At 42.6% G+C, this 15,929-nt stretch overlaps 1 protein-coding gene across 7 annotated transcripts in view; it reads right to left on the reverse strand.

The window, feature by feature from the left end:
* Positions 1 to 15,929, reverse strand: part of LOC144604008 (CREB-binding protein-like) — a 96,343-nt gene that overhangs the window by 28,762 nt on the left and 51,652 nt on the right. For all 7 annotated transcript variants that reach the window (XM_078417996.1, XM_078417995.1, XM_078417991.1 and 4 more), the window contains 3 exons: positions 11,601 to 11,681; positions 1,567 to 1,623; positions 800 to 877 (listed from right to left, as the gene is read on the reverse strand). In XM_078417996.1, the coding sequence (XP_078274122.1) occupies positions 800 to 877; positions 1,567 to 1,623; positions 11,601 to 11,681 (216 nt within the window). The remainder of the gene's footprint in view (positions 1 to 799; positions 878 to 1,566; positions 1,624 to 11,600; positions 11,682 to 15,929) is intronic.

Consider the following 15,929-nt stretch of genomic DNA (forward strand, 5'->3'; position numbering starts at 1 on the left):
CAACACTGTGGTAAAAGCCAGCTTCTTCCAACTTCGTACCATAGCTAAAATCAAACCTTTCCTCCAATTCGACGACACTGAAAAAATCATTCACGCTTTAATTTCCTCCCGCCTAGACTACTGCAACTCCCTATACACTGGGATCAGCCAATCATCCCTGTCTCGCCTGCAACTGGTCCAAAACGCCGCAGCGAGACTCCTGACGGGTACCCGAAAAAGGGACCACATCACGCCGATTCTGGCCTCTCTCCACTGGCTCCCTGTACGGTACAGAATCAACTTCAAGCTCCTCCTATTCACATACAAAGCCCTAAATGGACATTCCCCCCCTACATCAAAAATCTTCTAACCCACCTCTCTAACTCCAGGTCCCTCAGGTCGGCCGACTTGGGGCTACTGACTATCCCGCGGTCTAGGCTTAAGCTCAGGGATGACCGCGCTTTTGCGGTTGCAGCTCCTAGACTGTGGAACAGCATCCCTCTCCCCATCAGAACTGCCCCCTCCATCGACTCCTTTAAGTCCAGGCTCAAAACCTATTTCTACTCCCTAGCGTTTGAGGCCCATTGAGGAGGCACTGTGAACTGTTTTGTATGTGCTGTTATGTTTGTGTGCTACTGTATGTTTCATTTTTTCCTTAGTACCTAAACAGATGTACAGCACTTTGGTCAACGTGGGTTGTTTTTAAATGTGCTATACAAATAAAATTGACTTGACTTGACTAATATAAACTTATTATCTTAAGAATCCTTTCACCCAAAGATCAGCTAAATAGCACACAACCTACTATCCAAATACCCACCCTGAAGGCCAGATAGTTTCATTATGGAGAACGCAGATCTGATGCATTTTGCGACCACATTCTTTACATTCAAAAAATCTAAAATAAGGAAATAAAATTTCAGGTGAGCATTTTGAAAGCACATTGTTAGCTTTGAACATCATTAATTCAAGCTGGTAACCGCACCAAATATCCAACTCAATTTCAGAGCAATATAACTCTTCTGCAAATTTTGCAGAGGCCTGAAACTAAATTACTGCTCATGCATACACAGTGGAGGCCAGGCTTCTATCTTCTAGTCAAACATACCATTAAATTATTAAAAGAAAGGGTGCAATAAATACAAACTTTAAAATTTTAATAATTAAAATTAGCCAATTCATTAGGACTGCGTGAAGAGTGCTCATTATAGCAAACAGAACATTGGAATAGATAGACACAAAATGCTGGAGTAACTCAGCAGGACAGGCAGCATCTCTGGAGAGAAGGAATGGGTGAAGTTTCGGGTCAAGACCCTTCTTCAGACTGATATATATCCTTAATCTGTCTGAAAAAAGGTCTCGACCCGAAATGTCATCCATTCCTTCTCTCCAGAGATGCTGCCTGTCCTGCTGAGTTACTCCGGCATTTTGTGTCTATCTTCGATTTAAGCCAGCATCTGCGGTTCTTTCCTACACACCAGGACATTGGAATAGTCCGTTTTAGGCTTAGGAACAAAGTGAGCGACTCACTAATGGTGAAATAATAATTGCATGTGATGAGGAAGAATGACAATACAGAATACTTACGGCTCAGGATCCAACGTGTCATTTTTCTTCTTTTCAAACTGATCTTTTGAAATCGTTCTGAGGAAAGATAAACATCCACAAAGCTTTGAGGTAAACAATGCACGATACTTGCCCCCAACACCTGATTTTCAACACAAAGACGATATGCTACACCATATCTGCATCGCCCCCCCACTTGTACACAATATTTAATGTTATTTGTGACAATGAACGAGCAACCATTCTGTGCAGCCTATGTACAGGTAGATGGCCTGAATCCAGGCCTTTACAACCAATCTTGCAAAGTCAATATAACGACGTGAGACACATCCCACTTAACATCTCTCCCTTCTTATGGAGAAATGACAAATCTTCGTTTGAGGAAATAAAAGCAGAAAATAATGGAAAGATTGACTAAGCCAGGTAACATCTGTTGAAAGTTAAAAGTATAATCTGTTTTAAGTTACAAAGAGTGGAGAGAACTAAGGAAATGACTGTCAGGATGAAGAGAAACTGAATGATATAAAATGCGGCTTGTTGATTGGCAGCAGATAAAAACACAGGAGTAGGTCATATGGCTCAGTCATGTCTGGTCTTTTATATCAGTGTGACTTTCATGCACTAATGCTTTCATTATCTTAACAGCCATCATTTAACATTGAAATCAGTCTTGAAGATTCTCAGCGATTCATTCCTCAAGTAGAAAATTCCAAAAATTCACTTTTCTCTGAGCAAAGAAATTTCTTCTCATCAGTGTCCTAAATTGAGACTGACACCACTGGTTGTCCCCTTCATCCACCCTGTCAAACAGAATAATTTATATGATTCAATAGAACCATGGCTGTCAAATGTCCTAATATGTCTTCAACAATGTCCAGGGACTTCATCCACAGACAGTGGTAGAATCACATCCATTACCAGAATTGTGTCATCCTGTGGAATCTTCAGCCTTATAACCACCTGACCAAACTAAACCAAACTGAATGGCTGGGTATTTTCAACACAATTAATAAATATATGTCACCTATGTCATGCAGGTGCCAAACACATGGACCCAGGACTCAACATCTTCCTCTTGACTCGGAACCAGAGAGACACAAGAGAGAAACTCAGTGGGTCGGGCAGCAACTGTGTGGAGGGAAAGGAATTGTCAAAGTGTCGGGTTGAGATCCTGCATCAGGGAATATCCTGAAACATTGACTATTCATTTCCCCCACAGATGCTGCTCGAGATGCTGAGTTCCTCCAGTGGTTTGTTGATACTGATCATTCTCAGACTTCCATCCGATGACTGTGGCTAACTGTATCAATGCTGCATCATTTCATCAGAATATCAGTCTATTGCAGTGGTGCAATGCTAGGAAAGGACAGCCAGGGTGTCACGGTAAACTGCTAAAGGTAACAAATCTTCTGACTTGTTTACATGAAAAATATCAACACCATGGCATAACGAAAGATCCGAGTGCCAAACTGCACTGTTTCCTGCAGTGGTTTTCTATAAGTTTATCTTATATTTGGCCTGACAGCACTGGCACACTTGTTTACATATTCCACCCTTCGACAAAGGCAGAATGAGACTCTTAAGTAATGAACGTCTTGAAAAGCAGGTGAAGTTAAATGGAACAGTGCATTGAATCAGCGCAGGTTTACAGTTTCATCTTCACACCATATTTCCAACCAAGCTCATCTCCAAACCCATGGACCTAGGACCCAACACCTCCCTCTGCAACTGGATCCTTGACTTCCTGACCCACTGACCACAATCAGGAAGGATAGGTGACAAGATACAAAAGCTTGAAAGCACGTACCACAGATTCAGGAATATTTGCTACATTTAAATCGGTTCTGTGTGTGTTCCGATATTTAAACTTGTGACTTATTGCAGTGATGGCAGGAATGTTACTGCAGTGTGTTTGTTGCAGGATGTGGGAAGTCAGGGGCACTGCTGGTGTCTCTGACCACTACACCTGTGGGAACTGTATCCAGATGCAGCACCTCAAGGTCCGAGTTAGGGAACTGGAGCAGCAGCTGGATGACCTGCGGTCCATCTGGGAAAACAAAAGCTTCCTGGACAGGACCTACAGTCAGGTCGTCACTCCAAGAGTAGAGGAGGTGCGACAGTTAGAGATGGAGAGGAAGGGGATGAAACGAGTATAGGAGACCTCAGTGGAAGTACTCTTGAAAACAGGTACACCCTCCTGGGAGCTGTCGGGGCAGACAACCCTTCCAGTCCGAGCGGCAGACAGATCTGTAACTCGAATCGTGGCGCTGAGATTTGACCAGCGAGACCGGCGTCAGGCAGAGCTATAGTGGTAGGTGACTCCATTGTCAGAGGTGCGGACAGGAGATTCTGTGGCAACAGGCGATATTCGAGGATGGTGTGTTGCCTCCCTGGTGCCAGGGTCCAAGACGTCTCAGACCGACTTCAGGACATCGTCGAGAGGGAAGGGGAGCAGCCGGAAATAGTTGTGCATGTAGGCACAAATGACGTGTAAGAAGAGGAAGGTTCTGCAACGCGAGTACAGAGAACTCGGTAGGAGGCTGATGAGCAGGACCTCTAGGGCAGTTATCTCTGTTTTGCATCCAGTTCCTCGTGCTAGTGAGGCTAGGAACAGGGAGATAAGGGATCTCAATGTGTGGCTGAGGAGTTGGTGTAGGGAGCAGGGATTTAGATTTCTAGACTGCTGGGATCTCATCTGGGGCAGGGGTGACCTGTACAAAAGGGACAGGGAGACCAACATTCTGGCAGGCAGGTTTGCTAGTCCTACACGCGTGGGTTTAAACTAAACAATGGGGGGTGGGGTCAACAACGTGGAAGCATATGCGTGAAGTTAACGGGAAAGAGAGTGTAGGAAACGTCACCTTTAAATTAATAGGGCAGGGGGATGGGAACCAATGCAAGGAGACAAGGGGACATAAAATGAGGATGGAATCAAAAGGTAGAAGACTGAAAAGAAAAACAAACCTGAAAGCTTTGTGCCTTAATGTGAGGAGCATTTGCAATAAGGTGGATGAATTGAATGCACTGGTAATAGTTAACGGATATGATATTGTTGGGATTATGGAGACATGGCTCCAGGGTGACCAAGGCTGGGAGCTCAACATGCAGGGGTATTCAATAGTCAGGAAGGATGGACACAAAGGAAGAGGAGGTGGGGTGGCATTGCTGGTTAAAGAGGAGATTAATGCAATAGCAAGGAGAGACATTAGCTTGGATTCTGTAGAATCTGTATGGGTAGAGCTGCGAAATAGCCACGGGCAGAAAACGCTTGTTGGAGTTGTATAGAGACCACCAAACAGCAATAGGGAGGTTGGGGATAGCATCAAGCAGGATATTAGGGATGCGTGTAGCAAAGGTACAGCAGTTATCATGGGTGACTTTAGTCTATATATAGATTGGGCCAACCAAATTGGTAATAGTGCTGAGGAGGAGGATTTCCTGGAATGTATATGGGATGGTTTTCTAAGCCAATATGTAGAGGAACCAACTAGAGGGCAGGCCATCCTAAACTGGGTATTGAGTAATGAGGAAGGATTAGTTAGCAATCTTGTTGTGAAAGCCCCTTGGGCAACAGTGACCATAATATGGTGGAATTCTGCATTAAGATGGAAAGTGACAGTTAATTCAGAGACTAGGGTCCTGAACTTAAAGAAAGACTTTGATGGTATGAGACGGGAATAGACTGGCAAATGATACTTAAAGGATTGACGGTAGAGATGCAATGGCAAAGATTTAAAGATCGCATAGATGAACTACAAAAATTGTTCATCTAGTCTGGCGAAAAAATAAAACAGGGAAGGCGGCTCAACCGTGGCTAATGAGGGAAATTAAGGATAGTGTTAAATCCAAGGAAGAGGCATATAAATTGGCCAGAGGAAGCAGCAAACCAGAGGACTGGGAAAAAAGAGCATGAAGCAAAACTTGCGGGGAATACAAAAACTGACTCTAAAAGCTTCTTTAGATATATGAAGAGGAAAAGATTAGTGAAGACAAATGTAGGGCCCATACAGTCAGAGACATGTGAATTTATAATAGGAAACAAGGAAATGGCAGACCAGTTAAATGAGTACTTTGGTTCTGTCTTCACTAAGGAAGACAGAAATAATCTACCAGAAATACTAGGGGACTGAGGATATAGTGGGAGGGGGAAACTGAAGGGAATCCACATTAGTCAGGAAATGGTTTTAGGAAAACTGTTGGGACTGAAGCAGGTAAATCCCCAGGGCCTGATGGTCTGCATCCCAGAGTACTCAACGAGGTGGCCATAGAAATCGTGGATGCATTGGTGATCATTTTCCAATGTTCTATAGACTCTGGATCATTTCCTGTGGACTGGGTGGTAGCTAATGTAACCCCACTTGTTAGTGAAGGAGGGTGAGAGAAAACAGGGAATTATAGACCAGTTAGCCTTACATCGGTAGAGGGAAAGATGCTGGAGTCGCTTATTAAAGATGTAATAGCAGCCCATTTGGAAAGCAGTGACAGGTCAAAGTCAGCATGGGTTTATGAAGGGGAAATCATGCTTGGCTAATCATCTGGATTTTTGGGGGGATCTAACAAGTAGAATGGATAAGGGAGAGCCAGTGGTGTGGTGTATTTGGACTTTCAAAAAGACTTTGACAAGGTCCCACACAAGAGATAAAAGTGCAAAATTAGAAGTGGATAGACATGGATGGATAGATAGACCTGGTTGGCAGACAGGAAGCAAAGAGTAGGAATTAACAGGTCCTTTTCAGAATGGCAGGCAGTGACTAGTGGGGTCCCACATGGCTCAGTGCTGGGACCCCAGATATTTATAATATATATTAACGATTTAGAAGAGGGAATTAAATGTAACATCTCCAAGTTTGTGGATGACACAAAGCTGGGTGGCGGTGTGAGGAGGATGCTATGAGGCTGCAGGGTGGCCTGGATAAGTTGGGTGAGTGGGCAGATGCAGTATAATGTGGATAAATGTGAGGTTATCCACTTTGGTGGCAAGAACAGAACAAGGCAGATTATTATCTGAATGGTGTCAGATTAGGAAAAGGGGAGGTGCAACTAGACCTGGGTGTCCTTGTACATCAGTCACTGAAAGTAAGCATGCAGGTACAGCAGGCAGTGAAGAAAGCTAAGGGCACGTTGGCCTTCATTGCGAGAGGATTTGAGTTTAGGAGCAAGGAGGTCCTACTGCAGTTGTACAGGGCCCTGGTGAGACTGCACGTGGAGTATTGTGTGCAGTTTTGGTCTCCTAATTTGAGGAAGGACATTATTGCTATTGAGGGAGTGCAGCGTAGGTTCACCAGTTTAATTCCTGGGATGGCAGGATTGACATATAATGAAAGAATGGGTCGACTGGGCTTGTATTCACTGGAATTTAGAAGGATGAGAGGGGATCTTATAGAAACATATAAAATTCTTAAAGGGTAGGACAGGCTAGATGCAGGAAAAATGTTCCCAATGTTGGGGGGAGTCCAGAACCAGGGGTCACAGTTTAAGAATAAGGGGTAGGCCATTTAGGACTGAGATGAGGAAAACTTTTTTTCACCCAGAGAGTTGTGAATCTGTGGAATTCTCTGCCACAGAAGGCAGTGGAAGCCAATTCACTGGCTGTTTGCAAGAGAGAGTTAGATTTAGCTCAGGGCTAAAGGAATCAATGGATATGGAGAAAACCAGGTACAGGGTACTGATTTTGGATGATCAGCCATGATTATATTGAATGGCGGTGCTGGCTCGAAGGGTCAAATGACCTACTCCAGCACCTATTTTTTATGTTTCTATGAACAGCTTCTTCCCCACTGTTATCAGTCTCTTGAATGAACCTCTCATATGCTTCGGATGAATTCCCCGGTCTTCCAGTCCACCTCATTCCAGCCCTTGCACATTTTTAGATCTGCAATTTCTCGGTACCTGCAACAGTACATTCAGCACTGTTTTTATTTTCCCTTGGTCTACCTGAAGTACTCACGTATGTTATGATTTGTCTGGATAGCATGCAAAACTAAGTTTCCTCTGTATCCCGCTACACATAAATTAACACCAACACCAAAAGAGCATTAATAATGGAAAGAATTAAAGTCGAAACTAGAATGTGTCTCTATTGCTTTCTTGGTCGATTGTTGCAGAAAGGTTCAGTGAAAGTAATAAAAACAGGTCATGGATAACCGAACAAGTTGTGCAAAGTACAGAGTTAAACAAAGTCAAAATACAGGGAATCCATATGTGGTCTCCATGTTCGAGTTAATTTCATGCAAGAACACTTGAATGATTGATGATATACAAGATGCTCTTCATGGAGAAACAGCAGATTTTTGGTAAAGGGTGACTGTCCCCAATTTACAAGAACTATACAAATCATCAAAAGGGTTCTGAAATCCAAAGTTCATTTGTTTGGAGGATTCAGACGTGACTCCTTTCCGATAGAAAAGTTAGTCAGATTAGTGTCTCATGCCCAAGTATTTTATTTATATTCAGCATTTTTAATACATTCAAAAAACACTTTTAATAGGATGTTGTCACTGGTAGGTAGATAGTCAAGAAGGCTATTGGTACATTGGCATTCATCAGTCAGGATACTGAGTATAGGAAGGAAGTGCAGATGCTGGTTTAAACCGAAGATAGACACAAAATGCTGGAATAACTCAGCAGGACAGGCAGCATCTCAGTCTGAAGAAGGGCCTCGACCCGAAACGTCACCCATTCCTTCTCTCCAGAGATGCTGCCTGTCCCGCTGTTACTCCAGCATTTTGTGTCCATCTTACTGAGTATAGGAGTTTTTTTCTTATTTTTTGCTCATGTGTCAGACGACGTTCTGCCATCGCTTTGCCACAGCCAGTCCCACATCTGTGCCTCTGCGGAGATCGTCCGTAGTGCACGCCTCTCCGCCACAAATCAGTAGGTGGGCCATTGTCTGTATCTCTCCACAGTTGCATTTGTCAGAGTCCGAGAAGCCGCACTTCTTCAGGTTGAGTCTGCAACGTCCCACTCAAGTGCGGAGGCGGTTTTGGGCTTTCCAGGTCGTATAAGGCAGGTGGTGTCCTGATGCCATCTGTTGTTTGGTTTCGGTACGGTTGGATCTAGTTCCATGAAGCTGTTCCGACTCTTCAAGCGTTTCTTGGCATGTTGGTGATTGTGCAAGGGGTGACGGGGGTCTGTGTCCGTATCGAAGCGTTCTACTGCAGCTGCCCGATCATGTCTTTGAGATGGTTCGTCGATGCCAGCCAGCTCGTACAGATGTTCAACCTTTGTCGGCTTCAGGCATCCTGTGATTTTCCTGCAGGCATTGTTCAATGCAGAGTCTACCTTGCGTGTAGGTTGAGAGCTGCTCCAGACGGGGCTTGCATATTCTGCCACTGAGAAACAGAGTACCAGGGCAGCAGTGTGGATTGTTGTTGGGTCACTTCCAAATGAGCTGTTTGCCAGTTTATTGATGACATTGTTCCGGGTGTTGACCTTTGCCTTGGTTTTCTCAACATGTTGGCGATATGATAACGTGCGACCGAGGACCACACCTAGGTACTTTGGGGTGTTGCCGTGTTCCAACAGGACATCATTCCATCGCACCTGCAGTTGACGTTTCGCATCCCTGTTCCGGAGGTGGAAAGCTGCGCTTTGCGTTTTTGTTGGGTTTGGACGCTGGGAATTCTGTTGGTAGTATGTTATCAGATTCTGCAGAGCAACCTCTAGTATGGTCTCAATCTGGCTGAAGTCTGAGAATTGCTTTGTGATGCACAAGTCATCGGCATACAGAAACGATCTAGTTTTCGGGGTGATGGGTTGGTCATTGGTGTATATATTGAACAACGTTAGGGCAAGAACACTGCCCTGTGGTAGACCATTCTTTTGTCATCTCAAACGGATGTTCTGACCATTCAGGCATACGGTGGTTCTCCATCATTGTCATTATGAACTGGACAAGATGAGAGTCCTGTAGTGTTTGTTGCAGTTTGGCTTTCATGGTACGGTGGTTTATAGTCTCATATGCTGCGGACAAGTCTACGAATACTGCAGCTGTGATCAGCTTCCACTCAAAGCCATCTTCAATGTGCTGAGTGAGGTTCAGCAGTTGTCCTGTTGTTGTCCTTCCGTGGCGGAACCCAGCCTGTTCAGGTATCAGGACATCGTCTACATCCAGCCTGATGCGGATCAGTATGCATCTTTCCATCAGTTTGTATGGGTGGCATAACAAGGATATAGGCCGGCAGGTAGCTGCTGGGAAGATTGGCATCTTTGCCTGGTTTTGGTAAAGCAACAACCTTCGATTTCCACCAGACTCGTGGAATGGAGTTGGTTGCTATGCAGATGTTAAACATCTCCAGCAGCCATTCTCATGCTCTGGGACCCAGATGTCCCAGCATATCAGTTCTGATGTTGTCTTAGTCAGCTGCCTTGTTACTTTCAGGGCTTTGTTGAGTTCGTCCATGGTGAGAGGTTGAGTGTACCATCTGTCATTTCGGTTGTTGCCATCATTACAGTTGTTACATTACAGTTGTGCAAGACATTGGTGAGACCACACTTGGATACTGTGTTCAGTTTTGGTCACCCAACTGTAGGGAGGATGTCATTAAGCAGCAAAGAATGCAGAAATTTATGAGGATGTTGCCAGGATTTGAGTGCCTGACCTATAGGGAGAGATTAAACCTTTACAGAGGTTAAGCAACCTAGCACTTTATTCTTTGCAGCTGAAGAAGCTGAGGGATGACCTTACAGAGGTGTATAAACTTATGAGGGGAATAGATAGGATGAATGCACAGTCTTTTACATAGCGTAAAGGAATCAAAAACAAAGATGACATATGTTTAAGGTGAGAGGGACAAGATTTAATATGAACAATATGAGGGGCAACTTTTTCACTCAGAGTGTGGTGGGTATATGGAACGAGCTGCCAGAGAAGGTAGTTGAGGCAGGTACTATAACGACATTTAAAAGACATCTGGACAGGCACATGGATTGGAAAGGTTTAGAGGGATATGGGCCAAATATAGGCAAATGGGACTACCTTAGACAGTGCATTTGGCATGGATGAGTTGGGTCAACGGACCTATTTCCGTGCTGTATGACCCTATGAATCTATGACTCTATTTCTCTATTTCTCAAAAGACGGTGAAAGTTTCAACATAATTCTTGCCAGCGTTTCATTTTTATTCATCTCAGACCAAGGTTCCAAAAATATTATAGTCCTGCACAGCAGGTGTTATTTGGGAAACCAAGTGCTCAGTCAGGATATATTTTAGATAGGTTTATTATTGTCATATGTACCAAGGTACAGTGAAAAGATCATAAGACTTGGGAACTGAATTAGGCCATTCGGCTCAAGTCTGTTCTGCCATTCGATCATGGCGGATCTATTTTTCCCTCTCAACCCCATTCTCCTGTTTCTCCCATAAGCTTTGACACCATTACTAATCAAGAATCTATCCATCTCCGCTTTAAACATACCCAATGACTTGGCCCCCACCCCTGTTTGAGACAATGAATTTGACGGATCTACAACCATCTGGCTACAGATATTCCTCATCTCCATTCTAAAGATACGTCCTTTTATTCTGAGGCTGCCCCTCTGGTCTTGGAGTCTCCCACTAAGGGAAACATCCTTTCCACATCCACTCTATGTAGGCTCTTCATTATTTGATAGATTTCAATGAGATTCTCCCCCCCCCCCCACCCCGTTTTGCATGCTATCCAAACAGATCAGATATACCACACATAAATACAAACAAGTCCAACTCACGTACAATAGATAGAGCAATGGGGAAGATGCAGTGCAAAATATAGTTCTCAGTATTGTACCGCACCAGTTCCAGAGACAAAGTCCAAAGTCTTCAGTGGGGTAGACTTGAATCGAGCAGTACGCTAGTTTATGAAATGATCCTTCAAAAGTCTGATATTAGAGGGTGAGAAGCTGTTCTCGAGTCTGATGGTGCACGCTTTCAAGCTTCTGTACCTTCTGCTGGACGGGGAGCAGGGAGAAGTTGTTTGTTTCAAAATATGAAGAATAAACAATTGAGGTGGTCATCGTTAATTCAATTCCACAATGGAAATGGCAACACACAGAAATAAATGAAAGTGCTACTTACGTTTGTGGCTGGGTAGGATCGTCACCCAGAGTGACACTGTCGCCTTGGATCTCATTGAAGCACTTCTCACAGAAGTGATACCTGTCAGCAAGAAGGCCATATTTGGGTGAACTGCTCGTCCACACAACACAGCCAGCCCAGCAACGGAGCCACCAATCAGAGGGCAGATCACCACGGCGAGAGGTTTGGTTGGTTGATTGATGACATTACGGGTCAGTGTTTTACCAGGTTTGGGTCAGATCAATGTGGACAACGGGGAGGGAAGGTTTAAGAAAAAAGGGGAAGGAACAAACAGCACAGACAAAGTAAGACGGAACACCAAGACAACACAGAGCAGAAAGCCAAGGCAAAGCATAGATTAGCATTTGGTCTCATTGGATAGGTTAAAAAGCAACACCACTACATAATTAAATTAAATCATTAAAATTTGATTCATGGGCATGCTGCATCTTTCGATTATTGGTGATTTTACCAAAAAATAAATTTAGCATGTTCTCACTATGGGATAGTTTACGGTGAGTAGAAAATATAGAAAAACATAGAAAAATAGGTGCAGGAGTAGGCCCTTCGGTCAGTCAGTGTAGTTATGCAGAGGGCAACATGCCTATCACTGCACCATGTTCCGGCAGTCTTTTTGTTTTACTTTGTTAATCACCAATGAGAATTCTCCCTAAATAATTAAGAATCAATCTTCCAAGCTGAATTCTTATTGAAACATATAAGACAATTAGGGGATTGGACACATTAGAGGAAGGAAACATGTTCCCAATGTTGGGGGAGTCCAGAACAAGGGGCCACAGTTTAAGAATAAGGGGTAGGCCATTTAAAACGGAGATGAGGAAGAACTTTTTCAGTCAGAGAGTGGTGAAGGTGTGGAATTCTCTGCCTCAGAAGGCAGTGGAGGCCAGTTCGTTGGATGCTTTCAAGAGAGAGCTGGATAGAGCTCTTAAGGATAGCGGAGTGAGAGGGTATGGGGAGAAGGCAGGAACGGGGTACTGATTGATCAGCCATGATCGCATTGAATGGCGGTGCTGGCTCGAAGGGCTGAATGGCCTACTCCTGCACCTATTGTCTATTGTCTAATATTCTGAACTGTTTGCTGGTGTGCAGGAATTTAGTTAACACATTGCAAATTTTAAGTAGACAATTATCCCTCTTCCATCCATCCCACTTGTGTCCAGAGCCAGGCTTTACAACAGGTATCATCGAAGGGGAGGGGCGTAACTGTGGCTCGCAAAAACATGGACAAGTCATGAGCATGCAAAGTGTTTTATGGTTCACTTATTGCACTGTCAATAGTAAGATGCATGGAGGAATATTTTTAAGTATGGGGGAAACTGGTGTCATTGCAGTTGGGTTAGGCAGCGATCAAACGCAAAGTCTCACATGGAGAAAATTTACAATGTGCATGTAAATCATTCAACAGCTCAAATATTTAACAAATATTTGACTTGTAACTAAGCTTGAAATAGTTTGCTTTCTCTTCCCAAAGTTTATCCCCTCTTAAAATTGGCTGGATTCCTAAATCTAGTCATTCTACAAAATGCCTTGGGGAACAAATTGCCAAAATAGGACAAACTTGTACTAGTTATATTAAATCGACAGAAATCACAAATGTACATGCCATCATTCAAATCCTTAATTAATATTTGAATGTCACATAACATACAGCATTTGGAGTTTCTGAACTGTCACGAGTGCTTGTTAATTTTAAGAAATCTATTGTGATACAACCACTACCTATAATATCCCTCTACAATATCTTATAATCTGTTTCATGGCTTAGACTTGGACAAGTTTGGAATGAGTCGGGCTGGTGCTGTTCATGTGACATTAATCACCGAGCCTGATGTGGAGACCACATGTTAAAATTGCTAAATTTCAATTAAAACAACTCACTAACCAGTGAAAACTCACAGGTACTACTGGTCTGAGGTAAGCTAGAATGAAGCCATTTTCAGGCATAGTTTGTAAATATGAAGATTCCAATAGTACCCTTTAATCAGGACAGTGGTGCAAGCTCGACATCTTTTGCCTGGACCTAAAATTCCAGTTGCTTGTTTTTAATGGTTCCTAATTAATTTTCTACCATTTTCCAATGTTACTTTTAAACTCTTTGCAGTAATTGAAATCTGAATCAAGGTAAGAAATAATACTAGACCTAACTATGCACTCTAAACCATTAGAAAACCCAAATCCATGCTAAAAATCGAGTGATAAAATAATAAAAAAGCTGCTGGGCTGCGGTAAGCTGCATGGCCACAGAACAAAGCAAATCTGTTCACCTGTAGTAATAGTAAGGGTAACTATGCAAGACAAAGATTCACAAGAGTTTGAAGGTGAGGGGTGAGCAAAGAGAATGTGAATGCATCCACAAAGCAGTACCAAATATTACACAGAAGACATAAACAGATCAATGCAAAATGTATATTAGAGCTAAGGGTGCCACAACTTAAGCATGTATTACAACAACAAACTTCATTTCTGCAATTCACAAATTACAAGTATTCTGAATTATAAACTTGTTGCTGCCCTAACAAAACAATGCCTAACATGTCAATTTGTTTAACAGCAGACTTACCTTTCAGTTCTGATCCCATGCATTTGTGGATATCTTGTCAGTGGTGTAACTGGGAGATTCCAAATTGGTTTCCAGCACGTACTTAATGGGATGTGGGGCAAAGTGCACAGGCAACTCCACCCAGACATGCGGTTGCAGGACAGGCCAGCCAGTTGCTGACTCCTTCACAGTGACCTTTCCTCTGCCGCCCCTTGGATCAGGCAACCAGAGGTTAATGATAGCCGGTGCCAGCTATCCCAAGGATGGGCTCTCTTGTACTTTAAACAAAGCACTCACGCCTGCCTTAGCCAAAGGCTTGTGTGCACCTTGGGTTTGGACACAGTGCAATTCAGGTGATGCTACATAGTATTTGGCTGCAAGCACAAGCTGCTCATAGTTTTACTAAAATAATTAAAAGTTAAACTATAATTGAGATGTCTTAAGATGGATAAAAGTGGTATTATACATTGCCATGCCGGATAATGTTCTGAAAAGTTTATAAAGGGGCTCTATACACTTTTATATTCAGGGCAATGTTTACAGAATGGTTGGGAACATTGCCGTGTATAATCCGGAGTTATAATTTTCTTTCTAATATTGCATAGCAATAAAATGAAAACAATATTCACCTACCAGATGTGGTGTTGGTGAATAGAAATATTTAAATAGAGTAAATTCTCTAAGTTAATAGCGCTTAAATAGTGGCTGCAAAATTCTAAAGCGATTTAATTTCCATATTCAGAACAGAAACAAGAGATTCTCTGACAATTTGTGAAACAGTATTACAGTCACTGTTACCAATTAACGATTTTACAAAACAGTTAACTCTGAATATAAAGATATTCTCAATATCATGGCACCCTTAGCCTAAGCAAATGTGTGGTTCCTCTGAAAAGGTTTAATTTACAGTTTTATTTCTAAAATGCAATCTTACTGCCATTTAGAATAAGATTTAATTTTTTGTTCAAAGCAATATGATGTGACAGAAAATGATCTGTCAAATGCACACACCTTATATTAAAGAACTAGGGCCAGCGAACAGAATTAACCTTAGGTATCCTGATTATACTGCCTGTCTTTGCCAGCTATAGGTATTATAGCTACTATGATGTTCAACTAGTCAATTTGCTTTGACTTTCTTATAATTACAGATATATACAAATCCTGTGGTAAAACTGAAGGACTTTGCACCTGGCCAAATAGATTTGTTTTACTTTTAGCACGAAGATTTCCATGGGCTGGTCTCATAGGTAATATATATGAATGCAATTCCTGATGTTATGCATTCGGGAAATTGCAAGTGAGTTTTTGTGTAAAATCAAATTTCTCTTACTTTCACCGAAACCACACTTTAAAAAGAGTATTCCATACTCAGTACAACATTGTTATCTTTGGTTATGAGTGGATGTTGCTTTCTGGTAAAAACTTGGCACTGCTGTGAATTTAACTGTGTCCACATGACCATAAAGAAAGGAGAAACAACCAATAGGTGGATGAAGAGCGCGAGCTGACGGCCCCTTGTTGGCTCGCTCATTCACACACACCAAGCTCCTGCCTCACTGCAAGGTTCTGAATGGCACCAGGAAGTTCATTCATTCATATATCTGTATACACACAGCAAACATACACATTCACGCTCAAATAATAACAACAGGTTAACATACTGGCATTCTGGAAGGAAAAAAAACATTTAATTGAGTTGCACAGTAACTTTAAAATGCAATATTAAACAGATTTGTAAATATGGAGATAAAACTTCTGACAGTAAA

The sequence above is a fragment of the Rhinoraja longicauda genome, chromosome 21, assembly GCF_053455715.1.
Source record: "Rhinoraja longicauda isolate Sanriku21f chromosome 21, sRhiLon1.1, whole genome shotgun sequence".
Taxonomy (NCBI): Eukaryota; Metazoa; Chordata; class Chondrichthyes; order Rajiformes; family Arhynchobatidae; genus Rhinoraja; species Rhinoraja longicauda.